Source organism: Arvicanthis niloticus, chromosome 6, assembly GCF_011762505.2.
Source record: "Arvicanthis niloticus isolate mArvNil1 chromosome 6, mArvNil1.pat.X, whole genome shotgun sequence".
NCBI classification, from domain to species: domain Eukaryota; kingdom Metazoa; phylum Chordata; class Mammalia; order Rodentia; family Muridae; genus Arvicanthis; species Arvicanthis niloticus.
Window position 1 is genome coordinate 52,717,166 of NC_047663.1, and position 21,858 is coordinate 52,739,023.

Genomic DNA, 21,858 nt, shown 5'->3' on the forward strand with positions numbered 1-21,858 from the left:
TTCAAAGTAGATCAGCTGTTAAGAGGCAGGTAGCAAGTGGCAGGAAACGGGCAGGGTCATGTATTTTGACAGTCCAAACTGGACTTCCTGTTATTCAAGCCATCCAAGCTCCCCTCTTCTAAGTTTTGAGTTCAAGGACTGGTGTCTTAACTAAACTGACTAGCTATTTCTGGTGTGCTAACAAAACTTTAGAAGTCAGCTCAGAGCTCCCAGCGCATCCACTTATTTCTGCCACCGTACCTACGACTGGGGCTTGCCAAGACCTTAGCCACGTTGCTCCTTTGCTTCTCAAAATAACCAAGCTAAGGTAATGGTAGAGAGCGTAGTTGTGTTAAGTGTAAGAGTTTACAAAGTCCTTAGCTTCCGGGGATGTGGAGGAGAAAGGAATGGCGGTCTACCACTTACAGTGCTGGGGCCAGGGCCACCCCTCCCCTCACCCAAACTCCCAACTTCACTTCACAAAGTCTTGGGTTTTTGGTTTTTCATTTTGTATTAAAAAAAAAAAAAAAATAACAGACACAATATCAAAAACACAAATGTCATTGGTAGAGGGTAGAGCTGAGAACACCTGGGTCCCACCTGAGGGGCAGCACCAGGGACTCCATGGTCCACCAACCTCCCCCACCCTGGAGCAGCTAGGGGTTCAGGAACCTAGATCCTACACAGATCCCAGGCTCCCCTCCTCCCATCTCGGGGTGAGGTGGGAGAGTGAGCTGTCTCCCCCAATAAATAAGTGCAGCCCCAACCCTGCGACTGGGACTCAGGCTCAGCTGGGATTTGAAGAGAGGCCACTTCAGCAGCTTGTCAGCAACCTTAACCAGACAAAGAACCATCTGTCTCCTCAGCAGGATGGGAGCGGCCAATCCTCCAAATTGGGCTGAAAACTTCCACTCTGCTAAGAGGCTAGAGGCAGCTCCTGGGTCTTGGGCTGGTAATGGGGGTCCTGCCCCCTATGTTGGGAGAAGCTGGGGCAGTTTCCTATTGGTCGGTCCAGCTATGTCTTGAGTTCTAAGAACCCCAACATGGTTGAAAGGAAGCCTCTCATTAGACTGCTGTTAAGTGGCCCCAAAACGGAGCCTAGCTGGTGCCATTTTCTTCTGCAGGTAAAGCTGGACTGGATGAGCCCCCACCTTGTTCTTCTTCTTCCATGGCAGAGTCCTGAGAGCTTGAACCCTTAGCCCCAGTTTGGGTCTGGGCCTCCTCACCACCATCACCCCCACCCCCACCACCCTCACCAACCCCACCCCCACCACCCTCGCCTCCACCCTCTTCCATGGGCTCCAGCCCCAATCCATCCAGTTCTGAGAACAGTGGGTCATCGGAGTGGCCAGGATCTTGAATGCTGCTACCACAGTCCACACAAGCCTTGGAGAGAAAGGGAGGATGAGTTATGCAGGATCCTCTGCTAGCCCAGCATCCCAACCTTACTAACCTAATAGTGAGTCCCAAAAATACACTCCCAAGGAACCAGTCCACACATGTACCTAAAGTCTAACGAGACAGGAAACTCCTCTACTGAGGGGACTGGACAGTCCAGCCTCAGATACCAATACCCACCCACACCCACACAGTGGCTCAGCTATCCTTAACTCCGGATCCCGGTTGCCTGCGTCAGACCTCAGTGGGTATGTGCGTGCGTGTGTATATTTGTGTGTATACATGTATATATATATATATATATACACATACATATGTACATGTACATATACATACATATATATGTATGTATACACACACACACATGCAAACTAAACATTCATACACATAAATTTTTTTTGTTTAAAGTGCTCTGCTGAGATCCTACTATGGGATGGTATGAAGTTTGTAAAAACTCGTGAGGTGATGTGGTTTAACATTATATAACCCAGCAGCAGGTTTACGGAATTAGCATCCTTCAGAATTAATGATCCAAAGACACTGACATCAGAAGTTAGTCCTCTATCCCTTGAACTTGAGCTCAGATTCTTCTGGCCTAGTCTTTTCCTGGCTTCCCAGACTTCTCTCACCATCACATCAAGGGCCCGAGGCAGCTGGCCCTTCCGGACCCAGGAGTGCACAGCACCCAGTTCCCGCCGCTGGTCCTCTGAGAACCGTGGCTGTTGTTTCTGCATGGCCCGGAGCCTCTCCCGGTCTTGCTTCAGCACAGAGGCTGCATCCCTTTATGAGGAAGGTAAAGGCAGGATTCGGAGTCAAGACCCATAGGTTGGCATTCATCTTCAACCACAATTCCTGAGCCTGCTGTCTTTTGTGCCTTCTCTGAATACAAACAAGCTTTCTACACCAGGAAACCTACCCGCAACTTGAGAAGTACTGGGAGGGCCCAAGGAATGGGGGCTTATGCCACTTCAGGCGCCTCCAGATAAGATTCAGCCCCAAAGGGAAGAACTTCAAGTTATCTGGGCAGAGCAGGTAAGCTAGTCTCTCCACTCCTCTGGAAGGGAAGAAGATGAAGGCTCCACACCTCACCTGGACGGCACCTGGTACGTCATCATGACATGCTGGTCAGCATTGGCCATAAGCAGCCAGATGGGGTCCTGGAGCACGTACTTAATGACCTGGTCCCCAGGCTCAGTCCTGGCCTGAGCAGACCCAGCTTCAGCCTCTGAAGAGTCAATGCTGCCAAAGTACTTGCTTGTATGGCTGCTCTGACTGCTGCCTGTGGAAGAGTGGAGGAGGCCGGTGGAGCCAGGCTCGCTAACACATTCATCCTGAGAGGCTTCACCAGGCCACCCTCTTAGGCCATGTGCCCAACCCTGTGGCCTTAACAAGGTGGGACAAACTGAGATGTGGCTTCCCACTTCCCCGTCTCTGGGGAATGTTACAATGTTACACAGCATTACTCACGAGTGATGCTGGCTGAGGTGCTTCCTCCTTCGTGGGATCCTGAACCAGACCCAGAGCCCAGGCCAGAACCCAGGGAGCCTGAGGCTGCGGAGCCTGTGCCAGAGCGAGAGTCTTCTTGTAGCAGTAGCTCTAGCAGGTCGCTGGAGCCAGAAAGTGCGTCCTGATTGGATGACTCGGTCACCTCCACCTAGAGGGGGAGAGCATTGGAAGGGGACAGGAAGGCAGTAAGGAATCACCACCATGGCTGATTTTCAAATGCTTCTACTGTTGAGGAGAACCAAAGGAGGTACACCAACCCAACAGATCACTGTTCCTTGCTCCATGATGCAGGGCTAAGCTGAGAGAGGAGAGTTGACAGTAGGGAACATCACACTGGACCCTTTTCAAGTGGCAGATACACTCTCAGAGTGTGTACAGATGTATAGGGATGCCCTCGCCACCTCCCGACAGACAGAGGAGGCAGTTGATTTCTGCTTCATTCAGAAATCACACTTGGATCTCCCATCCATACCAACTCCAGGACGCTGGGAATCAGTCCAGGCAGAAGGAACCAGGCAGAAGAGGGGCAAGGGCTGCAGGCACCAGAAGAGGAGGCAGAGGGAAGTGTTGCTCACCAGTCTGGCCTCTGGCTCAGCAGACTCCTCATCATTGGGAGGCAGGGGCCCAGCGCTGCTTCCAGGGCCTCCTGCAGCAGCACCCCCATCAGTGCGGGAGGACTCCTCAAGCTGCAGCAGATTGAGCTGGAGTGGGGAACTGCATCTTGAGTTGAACAGTGGGGAGTCTGGGCGGTGTGGGGGGCTGGGAGGTGGTGGGGGCAGGGATGGAGAAGGTGAGTGGGAAGCAGGCGTAGGTGGCCCCTCAACGGGGGCCTGGGACACCCCAAATGGATAGCTAGGTGGGGTAGGGAATAAATAGTTAGGGAGCACCAAGGCCACCATTGGGGTCACTAAGGGAGAAGGGAAGGTAGCAGGGGACACAGATGTGGGGGCAGGGGGAAGTGGCTGGGGTCCTCCTCGAGGGGAGAACACTGGGAGCGGGTAGGGCTGGACCACTGCTGGGAAGTGGGTAGTGGCTGGTGGGGGTGGCCAGGGTGCAGAAGAGGGCACAGGTGAAGGATGGGAGGCACAGCAGGGAGTTTCGGGCCGGGGGGTCTGGTGGTGGCGAGAACGCTTTGCTTTAGATCGGCAGTGGTGTCGGCGACCAGGGGGGATGGGACCATGGTGGCAGCCTGTGGGGAAAGACCAGGGTTAACAAGGAGCCTGCCACCTCTACTGCCCTGAGACACTGAGAAGAGGACAGGTAAAGGGCCAGGCCAAGAAAGCTGCTCAGCCTGCGTGCAACACAAGCCAGCAATAGGGAAAGGTTCAGGGAAGAATCACAGGAGCCAGGGACAAGGGGGTTTATTGTGAAAGGAGCCAGAAAAGGGCAAGGTTACATGATGGTCAAGCTGGGGGTGTGCAAACAGAGGCACACTGGCAGAGAAGAGGAGGCAGAGTGTGTCCATGGATGAATAGGCAGGTGACTTCGGTCCATCTGCCAAAATCCCTCAGGCCGTGCCAGCCTGAATACTTGTCCTGTCAGCTGAAACTGTGCCCTGTCTAACTCACTCACAATGGAACGATGCAGTGGGCAGAAGAGCCCAGGCCTCAGTCCCATAGCTGTCTGCAAAGGTTTCCTGCAGGGACCCAGAGGTGCTATTTTCCATCTGTCCTTGAAGTCCAACCCCAGCCAAGATTGGCCCAGAGTCAGTGGTGCTAGTCCTACTTGGGCACAATTTTTCTTTGTTCCCAGGCTAGGATTGGAGTAGTTTACCTGGAACCAGGCACTTCTGCCTTCTTGTCTCAGTGCCAGCCTCCCAGGCTTCCCTCCTCAGCTTGCAGCCCGGAGCCCTGGCCTAGTAGGGAGATGCTATCTAGAAATCTAACTAAACATGGTCCTGATGGTGAAGGCAGCAGCATCTGGGTCCCAGAGCAGACACATCTTCCCTCACCATCATTCTACCACCCCAGGTGCTGGCTGCACACAAGGCAGCTCAAGGAAGCCCCAGGTGGCTACCTCGCTCACCAGGGGCTGAGGGGGCCACAGAGGAGGTGTCAAGTCCACGAAGTCTGCCAAGGTCTCTGAAGCGGCTGAGGAAGGCTTGCTCTTCCTTCTGTGTGTGCAGGGACAGCACGGCCTTAGTCAGACCCACTGGGCGATAAGCATCTGGGGCTGGGTCAGGGGCTACTGTGGGGCTGGGAGCCGGACTTGGGGCTGGGCCAGGGGCCAGGCCAGGCAGGTCTTCCATCATGATGATATCTGAGAAGGGGTGAGATGAAGGAAGGGTCACCACAGCCACACAGCCTCCCTTTCCTAGAGCCCAAGCAACTCTGGTTCTGCCCACAGCCAAGGCCTTGGGACCTCAGGTACTCAAGGCCACTTCCTTGCCAAGAGGAAGACATGGACTCTTCTTTTCATGCAAAAATTATCCCAGGAGAAAAGAGGATACTCAGTCTCCACTCATGGCCAAGACCCTGCCCCAAACCCCTGGGGTAAAACCTCTTCTTTACAAGGGAAGCCTTCCGACATCTTGCTTTTCGCATATTTTTAAGGTCTACCCACAGAACCTGAAGAGTCTTCAGTCTTCCCTACTTTGGACTATCTGTGGTCAGCACCTCAGGGCTGGACCTCCTCCCCTTAACCCAACTTTTATGTTTCAACTGACAGTAAGAATACAGGAAGGAGAATGGGGGAAGGGCAAGCAGCAGAGGTTAGGGGGGTGGACAGTCAGGAGCAGCAGATCCCCCAAGCTAAGAAGGTAGCCTCCTTCTCTCCATTGGGGGAAGGGGAAAAAGGTAGGCAGGAAAGAGCTCTAGCTGAGGGACTAAGGGGCCCAGTCACCCACCACCTCACTCCACGCCCATACCCGACTCCGGGGGCTTCTTGTCTCCCACATGGACGATGGTAGAGCTGAAGCTACACTGACTGGTGACGGACGCCACGCTCTCTGCCTTATTGGCCAGGGCGAGCGGGCTCAGGGTGCCTCCCACCACTGGCTCCTTCCGAGGAGGTGCCCCCTCCCCAGACAGCACTGCTGACGACGGATCTGTGCGGAGAGACGGCACTGGTTACCACCCCTTTCCCTTGGAAGGTCAGGAGAGGGAATCCCAGGGAGGAGTGGGGAAGGGTTGGCTAGAGGGAGGAACCTGAAGATCAGGAGGCAGGAAAGGAGGGCAGGGAAGAGCAGGGGGATCCCTAAGGCAGAAGTGTATAAGCCTGGGACAGGTTGGGACAGGCTGAGACAGGGCAATGGGAGGCAGGCATGCACTGGGTCTTTACCTTTCTTGGCCCCCACAGGAACTGGACCCGCCCTCTGCTTGTCATCATCAGAGGCTGAAGAGGCAGTGTAGGAAGAGGAGGAGGCACATTTACGCTTGGTTGTGCTGGGAATGTTACAGCTCTCCAAATACCTGGGGATGGATGGAGCAAAGGGTGTAAAGGCAGGGCCCAGGGCAGGCAAGGCAGGGCCAAGGGAGAAGGTGATTGGCAGGCCTTACCTGAGGATGCTGTCCAGGCAGTTGATCTGCTGGTAGGAACAGCTAGAGGCTTCTTTCCTCTCTGGCTCCTCATGGGCCAGTGCTACTGAGGCTTGGTCAGGAGCAGGGGCCACCTCCAGTTCAGGGCTTGGGGACTGGGAGGGAAGGACTTTGGCCTTGAGTGTACCTGTAGCTTGGGCAAAAGGAAAAGAAAGAGTAAATGGGTTGGGAATGAGAGCCAGGGGAACCTCAAGCCTTACTTCTCATCCCTGGTCTATGGCGGTACCTACTCACCAAGGAGGCGGGGCCGGGTCGGAGGCTTCGCCCGGGACTCAATGAAGAGCTGTTGTCCCTGGTGCTTTACCAGATGCACATCCTTACAGATCTGCTGGAAAGTCACCTGTGGGACAGCAGAGCACTGGGGAGCATTGGGGTCGCCAGTGCCAGGAGCCCAAGTCTCAGTAAGAAGACCAGGGAACCTAGATGGGGGTAGCATGAGGGACTAGCAATGACGATTCGCAACAGAACAGACAGGGGGAAAGGTGCCATGGAAGACAGTTACTCACTGGAGCAGGAGGCCCAGGCCCCTCAGCATCGCCCCCATTGCTATCACTGGAGGAGCCAGGGCTGTGTAGAGGACCAGGGGACATCAGAGGGCCAACTCCACAGACCCCTGTGGGGCTGGAGCTGTGCACAGGCTACAGCAAGGAGAAGGGTGGACTGGTTAGTTCCTACACCGTCTTCCTGACTGACCACGTCATTCCCGCGCCCTCCACAACACTCACCTGCAGCAGCAATCGATGGATTTGCTCTGAGAGCTCCTGGATATCAGAGTCCAGGGAGGGAGCTAGGCTGGGAGCTGGGGGAGTGAAGACGTCCTCATTCAGGGGTGCCCTGCGGGGTCGTAAAGGCGAACTCAGTCCTTTCTCTAACCCTGCCGTGTTGTCCCATGCCCACCGCCAGCTCGAACATGGCTCACTTACGTGCGCACTTTATGACGGCCCAACACGAAAGCCACCTTGCGGCTCCAGGGGTGCACAAAGCCGGCCCAGCTGGTGTCCATGGTGACATACTCCCCATTCCGAGCACAAAAGCGGATAGGGGAGTGGTCAAAGGGCTGGCCTGCCAGCTGCAGAACTGTGGGCACAGGAAAGAAAGTGGGCATCAGTGGATGGGCGAGCCGAATAAAGCGGAGAAAGAGGCACACACACATAAATATCCAGGAGACCAAGGCCTCAAGAGACACCATCACAACAGCAGCTAAGCAGCCCTGGGGACAGGCAGGCAGGGAGAGCAGGACAAGGAGAACTCACTCTTCTTATGAATGGCCAGCATGAGGGGCCGGTCCTCGGGATGTAGAAAGAGAAGTACTGGAGCCCCCAGGAGATCCTGGGGTAGGTAACCCAGCAATGGGGCAGCCCTGCAATGGGAGGAAGTGTCAGATCTTGGCCTTGGCCCTGGCTACCTACCCTCATCCAAGTCTTTACCTTACCTTTCGTCTACATCCTGGAAGAGGCAGCTTGGTGTGTGCCGTGTGGTGAAGACCCTCTTGTCGGGAGGGATCCGGGGAGCTGCGGCACAGAACATGTAGGGTTCATCCACCATGGTCTAGCTCCTCAACCCTCCTCTCTGCCTAGGGTCTGGTCTCTGCCTAGGGTCTGGTCTCTGCCTAGGGTCTGCTTGCCTGGTATTCTTGCTCCCAGCTCAGACCTGGCTTTATGGCCCACAGGGTCTGAGTCATCTGGTGACTCATACCAGAAATGACACTGAGAGTCACTGTCTCACCTGTCACAGCTCAGAGACCTCATCCAACCCTACCTCCAAGCAGGGTCTGAGCCCTCTGCCTTATAATACTTTTCTAACCCTGACAACTTAGCTAGTACCTCCCAAACTCTCATCTTGACCTTCACCCCATTCTAGAGGAAACCCTTCCTCCCGCCATCCCCCGGGCCCGGGCCCCAGCCTATCCACCTTCATAACCAGAGTGGATGCGCTCTGCAATGAGGAGGCAGCACGGCTGTGCAGGGGCCCCATCTGAGACCCGAATCTTGGTCACATATGGGGTTAGTCGGAATGGCTGGTACCAAGGCCCTGGATCCCGGTCAGGACCTCCTCTGGCAAGGGAGAGATAAATGTTAGAGGTTTCCAGGGGAAAGCTGCCCCACCCCCTTGTCACAGACCACATTACAGAGATAACGGGGACAAGCAGGAGAGAGGGGCCTGCTCCTATACCCCTACTTACCTGATTCGGCAGAAGACAGACTTTTCCTGGGTGAAGTCCTTAAGGCCTGAACCTAGAACAAATGGGAATAGACATGAGCAGGGCACCATCTCCACCCTGGGCTGAGAAGAGCCCACAACACGAAAGCTTTCAGTCCTCTCCACAGAATAAGGTACACCACCTGCAGAGGTGCCAGCGCCCCAGGTGGGCAATCGAGATGGTGTAGTAGAGCCATAGAAGACACCCACATCCTGGGGAGCTAGGAGCTCTGAGAAGCGGGCACCCCGAAACACGTCCCGTTTACAACGCAGCAGGACACCTGCCTGCTCCGAAATATAGACAATTCGGCCTGTCAGGAAGGACACGGCCACAGAGAAGGTATCCTAGAATGAGACCAAGATGGAGAGGAGATTTAGGAGCTACAGGAGTGGGAATGAGGGTGTGGTAGAATTGAGAACCCAAGCTGTAACTGACCTGGTTTCGAAGAGTGTATTCGGATGTGATATGCTCCAATTCCTCCAGGGTGTAAGTAGACATGTCCATGGCACAAGGCTCACCCTCCTCCAGACTCCACTGCTGGTAATATTCCTGGTTAGCTGTAGAAGGGAATCCAAGCCATATTCAGTAAGGAGAAAGGCCCTCTACAGTAGTCCAAGCCCTGGCCACACCCTGCCAGGAAGCGCCACTCACCCTGCACCTGCTTGACACAGGCCAGAGCATACTGGAGTGTGGCCAGGGTCCCAGAGCGGCCCTTGCCCCGACGCTCTGGTGGCAGTCGAAGCTTGAGCTCCCGAAGTGCAGTCATAAGTTCTTTCTGGGTCCTGGCTCGAGCTGACTGTTCACTGCTGCAAGACCCACAGGAATGAAGGGGCAAAGACATTAGCCCCAAAGTCTTGGCCCAACCCCCAGGCATCTCCCACAGCCCTCGCCCCACACACCTGCAGCCACTGGTAGATGGGTTGTCCTGCTCTGAGCTTGCACTCAGGAGGCTATAGGCGATGGAGCTGCTGGGTGGGGATGGGCTCTGTGAGTTTGTACTAGAAAAGAAGTAACAGGCTATAAGGCGAGAGCCACATGGTCAACAGCACCATGCTATCACACACGCACGCACACGCACACACATGCACACGCACGCGCGCGCATACACACACACACACACACACCTCTTGCTGCTCTCAGTGGTCTCCAGCAGAGCTGAGTCCTTGCCATTGCCAGAAGAGGAACTGTGAGAACTCCGTTGCGATGCACCCCTGGACTCATGTCCATTGGATTCATTGCCACTTGAGCCATTGCTGTTCGCATCAGTGTCATCAGCCAGGCTGGGGCCTGGACAAGGCCGATGCTGTGGGGCCCCAGGAGACGGGACTCCTCCAGAACAAAAAGGTTCTCCGGGCCTGGGGTCTCCTCCCCCATCAGCCCCTTCTAGGGGACCGCTCATGTCTGGGCCATGCAGTGGAGGACAGAACAGGGAAGGTGAAGAGGCCACCACGGACACACGACGGGCTTTTGAGGCCTAGATAAAGGAGGTAGGATGGCTGTCTCTGAGGGCCGACTAATTTAATCACAGCACCTAGAGAAAGAAACCAAGAAGGAATGTTTAGCAAAAGCAACTGCTGGCTCCACTCAGTCCATCCTGTCTGTCCCTCACTGTTGGGACTCAGGCCTGGGGCTTGCAATAGGAAGGTAAGTTCTGTTTCCTACTCCTCCTAAGGATACCACAGGTAGGAAGGCAGCTCTCTTAGGCCATCTCTTACACCCCTTGCCAGTGTGGAGTGAGTACAGCCTGAACAATCGACTAGAACTATAGCTGTGGGTCAGAGCTCGCAGGTTTCCTATGGCCAAATTCTCATCAGGTCCCCACTTGGTCTGGGACTCTGAGGCCTCGGAGCAGGGGGTGAGCTGATCGCCTCCTATATTTAGGCTTCCGGGCTAATTTTATCCGGGGGCGGTGCCACCCCCGCTGCACATGCGCGCCGATGTGCCTGGCCCCACCACGCGCTTCCGCCACAGCCGCGGTCGCCAGGGAAACCGACGTCAGCCGCTGAGCTCAGCGGTTGCTGGAGGGACCACAGGAGGGCAGGAACGACCCCTCCCCCAACCCCTATCATCGTGAAAGTGGGAAACCGACCCACTCCTATACTGGCCAACACACCCTAATACTGGCTAACAAGGTTCAGGGCAGCGCGGGGAAGGAGGGCAGAAGGTCACCCACCGTAACAAATTTCCAGGGCCCAGAGAGCCTAGGAGCCATGTGAAGAATGACAAACTAGAGGGACTCCAGGAGCAAGTCCTAGCTTCCCCACAGAGAAATACCCTGCCTCTGCTCTTGCTGGAAACGCCCCCATCCTCGCTCTTGCCTTGAACATTATTGTGAACAAGACACTGCTTTTCTTTCTCAGGCCCCTACCCACTCCCAAACACTAGGACTGGAGTTACCACTTGCTATAGGCAAAGACCCAGGCATCTTCCTTCGCCCCTTACTTTTCTAGTTAATCCTACCACCAACCACATCAATGTCTTAGACAGGGGACACACAACAACCGACACTCCTCTGCTCCATGTCTAACCACACCCCCATCCCAAGTATTTTCTAAGCGCCAGGAGAAAAGCGAAGGAAGGCTATGGCCAACAGCAAGAACTAGCGCTGGGAACAGGATGTTCCAGCCTAAAGCGGCTGACATCATGACCGGCATGGGGCCAGGAATTGGAGGAAGACAAGAGAGCGCAAAAGCCTGAAGGGGTCTTTGGGGCAGGGCAAACCCATGGACTCCCGAATGTCGAAAAATGGGTAAGGGGGTCGTGTTTGCTAAAGATCTCTTAGGTTCAGGATGGCTGCCCTGGAGCAGAGCAGGAGGTTGGGTGAACGAATAACAAACGGAGACAACCCGTGAAGGGTTGAGTTGAACACCTAGGGCCCCAGGGGCGGGGAAGTGGTGGACAGTGACAGGAAAGGCGGATTACTGTTTTGCTCTCTGAGAGCTGAAAGTGACCCATCACGTTGGAAGTAGTGGCAGCCAAGCTTCGGGACAAAGGCTATAACCCTAGGATTGCAGCAGGGATCCCTACCTGGCCGTTCGAGCGCCCTCCAGCCGCCTGCCGTTTCAGCCCGCAACCGAGAAGCTCCGCGAGGCTGAGAGGCGGGTTGCATAATGCCAGGCCCTGCCCCTCATTGGCCTTCTGCCCGAAGAGCCGCAGGCCCCGCCCCCGGCTGGCTAAGGATCTCTCCCTAGCATCTGATTGGCTACTGGCCCCTACTGAGGTCAGGGCTGTGTCACACACATCCTTGCACGTGGACTTGGGTGCTGGTGCTGGGCTGAAGGGCCTCAGACACTGCTCAGTCAGCCAATGCGCTCAGGATGCCTCACACAGTCAATAGTGAAAGGGAAGTGAGGGAGGGAAACTACCCCTTTTCAGGGAGAATACCTGGGCCACAGGGGGTGCTCAGGAAAAACCTACTTCTTAAACTCACCAGCTTTGCAGAACAAGCCACCTGTCCTGGTGCCAGCTCAATGAAATGTCTGGTACCCAAGAGTAGTGGGAGACAGAAAAGCCTAGACTGACATTCCCTGGCCTCTCCCCAACCTTGTCATAAAGAATCCAACCCTTTCCTCTGACACTTCAAATCCTGAGAGAAGGCAATCGAGGGCCCACATGTCGTAAGGGGTGAGTGGGAGATGGAAGGATACGGACAACGGGAAGAACAGCGAGAGCCAATGGCTACTGTGAAAGAAAACAAAAGCAGGTGCTTCGATAGCCAATCAGAGAAAAGGTCTCCAGGCAGCCTACTTGGTGACTAGCGTTGCCTCTGCAGAGGATGTAGCCACCCACATTTATGGCTGCCCCAAAAGTGGGGGGCCAGGAAGCCAGGACTACAAAGGGGACAGCAAAGAGGGCAGTTGCAGCCCTAGGCAGAAAAAGGAGGGGTGGCCAGGGCTTTTGATTCCTGCTTAGAAAAAGCAAGCCAAGGTTCACGAACCCAGCAACAGACTCATCTGTCTCGTTTACTGTACTCTCAGCAGTAAGTAAATTAAGTCTCAGCGTCAGGACTGGACACACAGTAGATCCTCGGTAAACAGGATGGTTTTGTTTCGATTAAGTATAGGTATGGACGAGGGAGCCTCAGGGGGAGAAAAGGCAACAAATTACATTTTTAAAAAAAAGTAGAGCACTGATTCATAAAAAGAGAACAGGGGCTTGATTTGGGAGGAGATAACACGCCAGTCTGGGTCGAGGAGAGCGGCAGTGACACAGCCCCCTTTTCTAGACCTGTGCTGAGTAGTTCTCAGGCTTCCCTGGAAACACAGGTGGCAAGTGAAGAGGCCACCACGTAGCTGCTGACATAATCAGCTGTTAAGTGCACGCCCCTCGCTGTCACGTGGCTAAAGCTTTCCTTAACAATGGTGTTTCCCTTGGAGGAGGCGGAGAGGCAGGGTTCTATAGAAGAGCTGGGACACAGAAGTGTTATAAAATAACCCAGAAAAACAGAAGCAGGAAAACACAGAAAACAAAAGACACGAGAGTCTGAGTTCTCAGCTTCCTCTTCCTGAAAATGCTGCTGCTCTTCCGCCCCCTCGTACTGTGTTGTGACCCTGTGATCTCCTTTTTTTCAGACCCCTTTTTCCACAGCTCTCAAGGATCGAGGTGTGGTTCCTCTGACCCAAACAGCCATTGCTCGCCCACTTCCATATCTGTCATTTACACAGACAAAAGGTTTCAGCACTCCAACAAGCCCCCACCTGATCCCAAGGCCCAGGTTGTCGGGCCTCACAGTCCCTCACAGTAACCAGGCTCTGCTGCCGTCAATGGAGAAGAGGGGGCGGGAGAGAGAGGTGACGTCAAAGCGGAGGCAGGAGGCGGGGCGAGGCAGCCGGGGAATGTGGGGCAGGGAGGCTGGAGAGGCAGCGGTTTGGGAGGCAGCCAGCCCCAGAGGGCGGCGTCCAGCGCACTAGGGAACATCGTGTTCTCTTGGCCCATGGCCCAGGACGTGCACTCAGCCTTGGCGCCTCCCCCAACCCAACGACAGCGGTCCTGTACAAAAGCCAAGAATTCCTGGAGAGACGGTTAGGAGGAAGGGGTCCCCTTTTCCCGCCCCCATGCCTGGTTCTTTTTTCGGGACTTGCTTTTGCCCTCCCCTCAGCTTGTTCTTAAAGCTCCCGGCATTGGCTTTTCCCCTTCACCAAACTGTACACAGTTGCTGGCCAGGCACCAAAGAGCTAGGGCGGGTAAATTAGAGGCCCAAGTTCTGAGAGAGAACGTACCTTTGCTCCTTCCCAGGGGCCCCCTTCAGAGGCAGAATTTCTAGTCGCTATTACAGCACAGAATAGGTGGGATGGGGGTCGGGGAGTGGAGTTAAGATGAGGAAGTCAAACTGGGATACACCAAGTAGCCTCAGTCTGGGGCCCAGATCTTAGGAGAGGAATACAGGGGAGGAATGATGGAATTTGGGCTAGTGCCCAAAGGGGGGGGGGGGGGAATCAGGAGGAGGAGTCATCAAAACTTGCAGGAAAACAGATGAGGATTGCTCCCAGCCACAGCATGCACACAAACCCCTAGCTCTACCGCCCTTGTTTTGTTGTCTTATAGTTGGTGTTTGTAAATGACCCAAGCGCTGTGCTAAGAATTTTACACATACTGTTCTTATTTAAGCCCCCAAACAACTGAAGGTAAATATCACCCTTATTTCGTGAGGAACAACTAAGACTTAGTAGTTACTAAACTTGCCTTAATTGTCTGCTTCAAAAACATGCTCTCAGCTTCCTAATAATGGATCCCAAGGTTCAAGCTTGTCCTACTGGCTTGTCACCCTTCGGGACCCTGTGAAGTGTTACCAAACCTCTACACAGCATTCCAGCACCGTCGAACTAGGACTGCCGGAGACGTATTTCCCTGGTTCAAAGCTTAGTGCCTAGAACACAGGCTGTATCCAATCCCCTGTCCTCCTCCCCTCTTAGCCTGATCTCAAGGCATTGTTTGTGCTCCATGCACAACATCATGGTTCATTTCTTTTTCTATGCTCAAAACCCCTGAGATCACCCGTGAAGCCTCCAGGCACAATGCTTTCTTAGGAATCTCACTTCCTCCCTCTCCTAGCTCACCCCATGCCTGTCTAGACACCGGAGCAATCTTTTGGTAACTCCTCACCTTTGGCAGCTTAAGAAGAGTGGGCATGCCGGTGTATAGAAACCCTCTACCTATCCTCCCTTTCAAAATCCAACAAATTACTAACCCATTCATATTTCCAAGTATGTCCCTGAGGCCACGATACTACCCTTTTCTCTTGAAAAAGAAACCTATAGTCGTGAAGAGACAGCCTTTCGGTCAAATCAACACGCCAGCCTTTCTCAGATCACCATCCTGCCCGCCCTACCAGAGCATTTCTCGGGCAAGATCTCTACCTCTTCCAAGTGTTTAGGGAACCTACCCAAACCATAACCAGCTCTCAGAGGTCGTATCGCAGGCGCTTCGGCTCCCTCAGATGGCTGAAGGCTTCTGAACACCTAGGCATTAGTGTCCAGGGACCCTACAGTAGTGAGAGGTCTGATGCTGGTAACTCTCATTCATGTCCTCCTAGACCTGAATTTGTGGTCCCTTTCTCCATAACCATTCTGCAGCTAACACGCATTTGCATGATTCCAAACACACACCACGCCACTGACACCTATTTTTTTGCTGAGCGCACCTTCCCGAAAAAAAACAAGTTGAACAGGCCCGGAGTAAGGGGCTACTCACAGTTTCGAGCTCACGCAGAATCCAAATTTCTTCACTACTGGGGCTCCTCCACAGGCTCCTCCAGGCCCTCCCACCGCCCGTTGTCACGCCTTCCTAGCTTATTGGCTCAGAGGCGCCAACCCATGCCCCGCTCCGCGTGCAGCCGCCAAGCCCTTGCAAAGCAACTATTGGCATTTTAGACCGCAGTCATTGTCCCATTGGACAATATGACAACCGGTAGTGATAGAGCCACGTGAGGGAGGGGGCGCCCCAGCGCGTTGATTGGACATCTGACCGGAAGCCACACCCCCACCCACTCCCAAGGCTTTTATTGGCTTTGGAGACAACCCCGCCCTGCTTAAATCGGTGACGCAAATGCCAGCCCTGCCCTAAAAACTTTCTCATAGGCTGAGAGGTCTCAGAGCTGTAGCGAACACGTGCAGGCAGGCTCACGCGGCAACTTGTTTACCCAGAAGCTGGGGATTTTCCTTGACGACACTTACCCAAGACTGCGGAGTCTGCGCAGGCGTGCAGAGCGACTTGTACCCAGGCGTAGATCTGACAGGCTATGGCGTAGTGGGGATACTTTGTAGAGATTCTGGCATTACAGGAGACTCCTGGTGCCCAAGCTTTGTGTCTTTAATGATCCCCAAAGCTTAAAAATCTGAGCACTATACTGAAGATGTCATTAGATAGCCTGACAATAACGGTGAAATGACAGTTGCCTCCTATTTATTTTCTATGGACCTGGCCAGCCAGCCGCTTCTAGCAGACGCCAAGAAGGCTGGCTCACTACCCATAACCTCACAAAAGAGACTACAGAGGTTACATAATCTGTTTGAATTAAACCATGTATATTGATAAAAAAGCTAAAATCTGAACCCAGGTCCTTGACACCGTAGAAAGTAGTTCGGTATCATAGGGGCTATGGAAACATTAAACCTAGAAGTAATTCCAAGAATTAAATGCAAAAAGCTTTAAACTCATCTTAAAGGTAGAAGTTAGGATAGACAGTAAGACACTTCAGCACTTTAGAACCACTGAAATAATCTCCAATGGAAAGACCTAAAAATAGTGCCCACACACACTTTGTGGGGCCATAGGGGTAGTCCCAGATAGGTTTCTATGTATTGCTCTGGTTATCCTGGAACTCACTCTGTAGACCTGGCTGCCCACAAACCCGGAGATGGCCAATCCACCTACCTCTGTCTCCCTAGTGTCCGACTCTGAAAATCTATTTTTAAAAGTACTTCTAACTGTTGTTGTTGTTTTTCTGGTTTTTCAAAACAGGGTTCCTCTGTGTAACACAGCCCTGGCTGTCCTAGACTCTCTGTAAACCACAGAGATCCACCTGCCACTATCTCTCAAGTACTGGGCTTAAGTGTGCATCACCATGCCTGACCTTCTTATTTCTTGACTAGATATGATGATGCACATCTTTAATCCCAGCACTCGACAAGCAGTCGAGTTTGTATTTGAGGCCTGACCTACACAGTGAGTTCCAGGACAACCAGAGCTACATAGTGAAATTCTGTCTCAAAACAAACACCTTTTTTCATTTATTTATTTATTTATTTGTTTATTTATTTATTTATTTAGACAGGGTCTCATTAAGTACACCAGACTAGCATTACAGTCAATAGATCAGCCTGCTTCTGCTTCTGCCTCCTAAATGCTTGGATTGAAGGCCTGCACACCTGGCCCTCTGATGGTTCTTAGTCCTCCCACCCCATCTCTCCGTTCAACTGCCCTGGAGAGGCAAGGATCACCATGACCCAGCAAGTACCCCACTCACTGGCAGTGTCTTGTCCTTCATACCCTGAATACAGAGAGCAACCAGAAACCCTACCTATTTCCTATATAGCCACATCTCAGTGATGTTGCTGAAGTACAGGGGGTAGGGATGCTTACAATTTAAGAGTTCGGGAGTCACAGTCACACAACACAGTGCAGAGGTAGTGTGCCGTTTATAGCCAGCTTTATGCCACAGTCAGCTTTGTACCTCAGGCTGATCCTTTCAAGTATTCATTAGCCCATCTGGATGTCTGGCACTGAGATGGACAGGGAAAGAAGTACCCCACAGAAGTGGCCCAGGAGTACATGGCTATGACATAGCCTAAGGGGTAGCTAGAAGTGAAATTTAGGAGATAAAGGAGTTCTGTGGTAGCAGCACACTCCAGGACAGGTTATGAAGCTGGTAGCCCCAGATGCAGAATTCACCTGGCTTAGACACCAGGGAATTTAGTGATTACTTCCGATTCTCATCTGTTAGTGCCTCATGTGGCCACTTCAGGAATTACACTTTGCAATGGCCCAAGGTCAGAGGCTCCTGCAACAGGCCAACCAGCTCTTCCCAAAGAATCTTTCAACCATCCCATACCTGAAAATCCAATACCCTTATCACTGAGTAAGAAAAGATTTTGGACACCACCTGGTTACTCATTACACGTTTATTGTACATTTTCACAATCTGGATGCGCCACAGAATTGGGGGCATAGGGCAGGGGAAGAAGGAAGGCAGGGGACACTGGGATAATATTGGGGGTCTAAAACACAAGCACCCCCACCCCCAGCATCTCTCCTACCCTTTCACACCAGTTTAGATCTCCTTGGTTCTCCTCCACACAGAAAACCTGGTGTGTGGGGGGGGAAGAGTTTGGGGAACACCCCCCCCAGAGGCAGGTTAAGGGGCTGTACCCTCAGACCCCTCTAAAACTGTGCCATTTTTACAGATTAGATCCTTCCTCTATCATTGTACCCAACAAGGAAATAGCTTGCCTTCTCTCTCTCTCTCTCTCTCTCTCTCTCTCTCTCTCTCTCTCTCTCTCCTCAACAACCCTGGAGAAGGAAGAGGATCCCCATCCTCCAGCAAGTCCCACACACATATTGGCAGTGACTAGTACCCCCACCCTGAATACAGGGGGGCAGTCAAAGGAGCTGGGCAGTGATGGGGGGTATACCCCCCCAGATTGGGGAGGAAAGTTTTCAGTCCAGCCTCTAGCAAGGATGAGGCCAGAGACTTCAGGCAGGAATTGGGGGGATTCTGTTTTGTCCCACTCCTCCCCAAGGCAGTGATGACCCACACACACTGGAGCCACCCCTCCTCAAAGAACCAGATTGTGGTCAGCCCCCAGTTCTCCTGGTGGGAGGAGGCAGCAGATCAGGCAGATGGGAGGGAGGAAGACCCCCTGGGAATGTCAGTTTTGTGCCCCACATGAAAACTGGGGAGCAGGAATGTAGGGAGAGACCCCGAGTGGGAGAATTATTGGTCCATCATAACACACTGAACTCCAAGACACTTACACACCAGCTGGAGGAGGGAGAGGAGGGCACAAGAGGTGTGGAAAACGGTAAGGTAGGCAAACTAGACTAGAGGGGTTGAAAGGAGGCAGCCTTGGGGTCCAGAGCAGCCTGGTTCCCCAAAAGCCCAGGCTCCCCACCACCTGCAGATAATATCGTGCAAATAAAAGTGTGATAAGAGGACCAATGGAGACTAACTCTTCCCAAAAGAAAGAAAAAACACACAAGAGTGAAGAGTGATGGAACAAAAAGAAAACGAAGGAAAAAAAAGACAGCGTATGCAAATGATATGCTAATCAACATGTTGGAAGCTCCCAGAAAACCTTGGGATTCTTAGGACCAAGTGGAACCAGTCTCAGAGCCTCCCAAGTGATACAAAGATGCAACCTAGGGAAGCCTAGACAGGTGGGGTGTTTGTTTCTGTGGGGTTTGCTTTTTGTTTGGGAGAGTCTGGAATTGTACAGGGAAATAGGAGGATGGGTTAAATCCAAGGGAAGGAGAGGGGGGCTATTGCATAGCAGATGCAAATGAAGGGACGGGGGCTGACCAGGAACGAGGAGAAGGGACAGAGGGTGAGAGAGAGAGGTGATGGGAACCTCAGGAAGGGGTGTTAAGGACAACCGGAAAAAATCTTCTAGTAATAAAACTACAAACAGACCAAATATATATAATATTATATATGTATAAATAACAGCTGGCTATTTACAGGGGACACACACACACACACGGACACACACACATACACACACACACGGATCCAAGGGAGGGGGCTGAAAAATATGGCTGACAGGTGGAGGAACGGCTGGGGATGGGGGAGAGGCCCTTCTTAGGCAGGGCAGACTCCTCAGGGATTTAAGTGCTGAAGTAAACTGTGGAGAGAGGGCAAGAGGAGAACGAGGGAGAAGGGGAAAAAGAGAAAGAAAGCAGTGTGTCAGGCCTGGCCCTGTTCCAAGCCTCCCCCACTCCCTCACTGGCTGACATCCCTTCCCTCTCAGCCTCAGTTTCTTCAAAGGGACTTGACAAGTCCACGATTGGACTAAGGGGCATACCACCTTTAATGCACTGGGTATGTGAGATAGCCTTCAAACAGTGGAGTAAGTGGTTTCCTGGTGGGTGGTGTTCAAGACCCTCAACCTTTCCTGTCTCCTGCTCCAGTTTTAGAACCCCAGATTGAGCTTTCAGGCTCAAAGGTTCCTAGAAGATCACCAGGGACCCACCCAGTATTCCTATTGGCAAAATCTTAACCAGGGAAAGTAAGGCTAGATAACACTCAAGTTTTGGGCTCTACACGAGTCAGAACTGCCAATAGCAGCAAACTGTTTTGTTTGAAGAATAAAACCTAGGTTAATGACCTTCAAAGCCCAGACTCCACAGGGAAACCCTCCACCTCTCCAGGGAAAGGGCCCTGGCCTCCCGTCCCACTCACCGATGATGATGATGAGGATGATGGCGCAGATCACTCCCAAGATAATCATCATCTAGGAGTGAGAGGGAGGTGAATGAGATGGCGACACCCCACTCGCCCACTGGCCCCCACATGTCCCCATCTCCTCCTCTTTACCTTGAGGTTTTTCCACCAGTATTTGCGCTTGAGCTTGGCTGCACTTGTTTCAAACTGGGAGGCCCCTGCCTGGAGGGCATCTGCACGATCATCCAGCTCCGAGAGCTTCTGGTCCCGCTCCAGGACCTTGTCCACATTCACCCTCATGATGTCCACCACCTGGGGGAGGGGTCCACGAGGCAGGGGGGTGTGCCAAGGCACGCCTCAAGGAGGGCACTTCTTGAACATGTCCCCATTGTGGCACACATGGAACATGCACCCCGATGTTTCCAGGCTAATATGCCAAGGACATACACAGAACATGCCTAGCATACCTGGGGACATGCAAGGAGCACACATCAGGGGCATGCTGCTACCACAGTGCTCAGATGTCTCAGCAACACCCTCTATCTATAGGGCCTGGATCAGCCTATCACCAGAGCACACCTGCCCCAGCTGGCACATCCCAGGCTAGCACAACTGATTCACCCTGCAGCTCTTCCAAGTGCATGCTGACAGGGAGACAGAGAGGGGATATGGCAGGTCTCCGACCCAAACCCACAAGCATAAACTGTCATTACCTTCAACCCAAGATGGGCTCCCACACCTATCTGCCAGCCCCATCATCTTTGATCTTTGACACACACACACACACACTCACACTCACCTCATCCACCTGGGCCTGGGTCTGCTGCAGTCTCCTGTTACTGGTAAGATTTGGAGGAGGTGCAGGGGGGCCACCCTCGCCGGCCGGGGCGGCAGGCGGGACGGTGGCAGCGGTAGCCGACCTAAGGAAGAGAAACGGATTAAGACTCGGGGCCTGAAGCCTCTGGCCCTATGGCCAGGGCTCCACCCATCCACCTGTCCATCCACAGTCCCTCCAGTCCTCTCTTACGCGAGAAGGCCACCCGATGGGAGACATAGTCACTCTAAGGCCCCAAAGCGGTTGAGCTGCGTGACCTTGAGAGACCCTCCTCATGCCTCGATTTCCCCTCCTGTTAAATGAGGGCGACCTCGTAGATGCTGCCCGGGGTCGACCCGAAATGACTGACGGCCATGGTGACAGGGGCGGGGCGGAGGGTGGACGCTGAGTCCGCTCCCTCCCGCGGCCATCGCCCGTGCCAAACCGCATGGGACCCGGTTCCGGGCATCCGCGCGCAGTCATGGGCACCAGCCTGGCCCGAGGCACGAGAAGCGCGGGCGGGACCCCCGTGTTTCCCAGGCCACTCCTTGGGGTGGCGGCCCATAAGGGGCAGAACATCGCGGGTGGCGAGTGCTGGGAGGCTGACTTACATGGCGGGGGTAGCGGGCAGAGGACTTGGCAGAGGCAGTGACGGCGGCAGCGGCGGCTCGCGCTGGCTCCGACTGGCGCTGGCTACCCGGGACTGGAAGATGGCGGCCGCACGTCACCCGCATCCGGGCACTGCGGCGTGGGCGGGGCGCGGCAGGCGACACGTCGCTAGCGGACCGCGGGGGCGGGGCGCTGCAGGGCCGGGGGTCCTCTAGTTGGGTCTGTCGGCCTTAGGCTGTGGGCGCAGCTCGCCAACCCACCGCCGCCCCCAAGGCATCTGACGCCTGCCTCTTTTGGTACCCACAACTGAGCTCCATACATCCCTCTCCTCCCAAATTACATCCTCCCTCATCTTTGAAGAGGATACACCGGTCCTTACGCCATATACATCCTACAACCTGGTCTCATCACCTGGGTATAGGTTGAGGATGGAAAACGA

The 21,858-nt window shown here is 53.7% G+C and overlaps 2 protein-coding genes across 9 annotated transcripts; both read right to left on the minus strand.

The window, feature by feature from the left end:
• Window positions 1–492: 492 nt before the first annotated feature.
• Window positions 493–15,462, minus strand: Per1 (period circadian regulator 1). Of its 8 annotated transcripts, none has more exons than XM_076936551.1 (23): window positions 15,310–15,462; window positions 9,744–10,150; window positions 9,519–9,617; window positions 9,271–9,425; window positions 9,055–9,176; window positions 8,762–8,963; window positions 8,602–8,653; window positions 8,331–8,473; window positions 7,852–7,930; window positions 7,673–7,779; window positions 7,343–7,496; window positions 7,145–7,253; window positions 6,926–7,057; window positions 6,654–6,759; window positions 6,381–6,546; window positions 6,163–6,293; window positions 5,750–5,929; window positions 4,909–5,142; window positions 3,459–4,072; window positions 2,845–3,031; window positions 2,467–2,656; window positions 2,007–2,157; window positions 493–1,365 (listed from the first exon to the last, which is right to left on the minus strand). In XM_076936551.1, exons 2-23 carry the CDS (start codon window positions 10,016–10,018, stop codon window positions 1,078–1,080), a joined length of 3,876 nt encoding a protein of 1,291 aa, XP_076792666.1. In that variant the 5' UTR covers window positions 10,019–10,150; window positions 15,310–15,462; the 3' UTR covers window positions 493–1,077. The 8 variants fall into 8 exon arrangements, with proteins under 8 accessions (XP_076792666.1, XP_076792665.1, XP_034363060.1 ...); XM_076936550.1 differs by having other exon boundaries at window positions 4,900–5,142; XM_034507169.2 differs by having other exon boundaries at window positions 6,381–6,552.
• Window positions 15,463–17,723: 2,261 nt separating this feature from the next.
• On the minus strand, window positions 17,724–21,573 carry Vamp2 (vesicle associated membrane protein 2). The gene is made up of 5 exons (XM_034507172.2): window positions 21,422–21,573; window positions 20,796–20,916; window positions 20,150–20,308; window positions 20,015–20,066; window positions 17,724–19,457 (listed from the first exon to the last, which is right to left on the minus strand). Coding segments are annotated over exons 1-5 (351 nt in total). The 5' UTR covers window positions 21,424–21,573; the 3' UTR covers window positions 17,724–19,440.
• Between the last annotated feature and the right edge of the window lie 285 nt (window positions 21,574–21,858).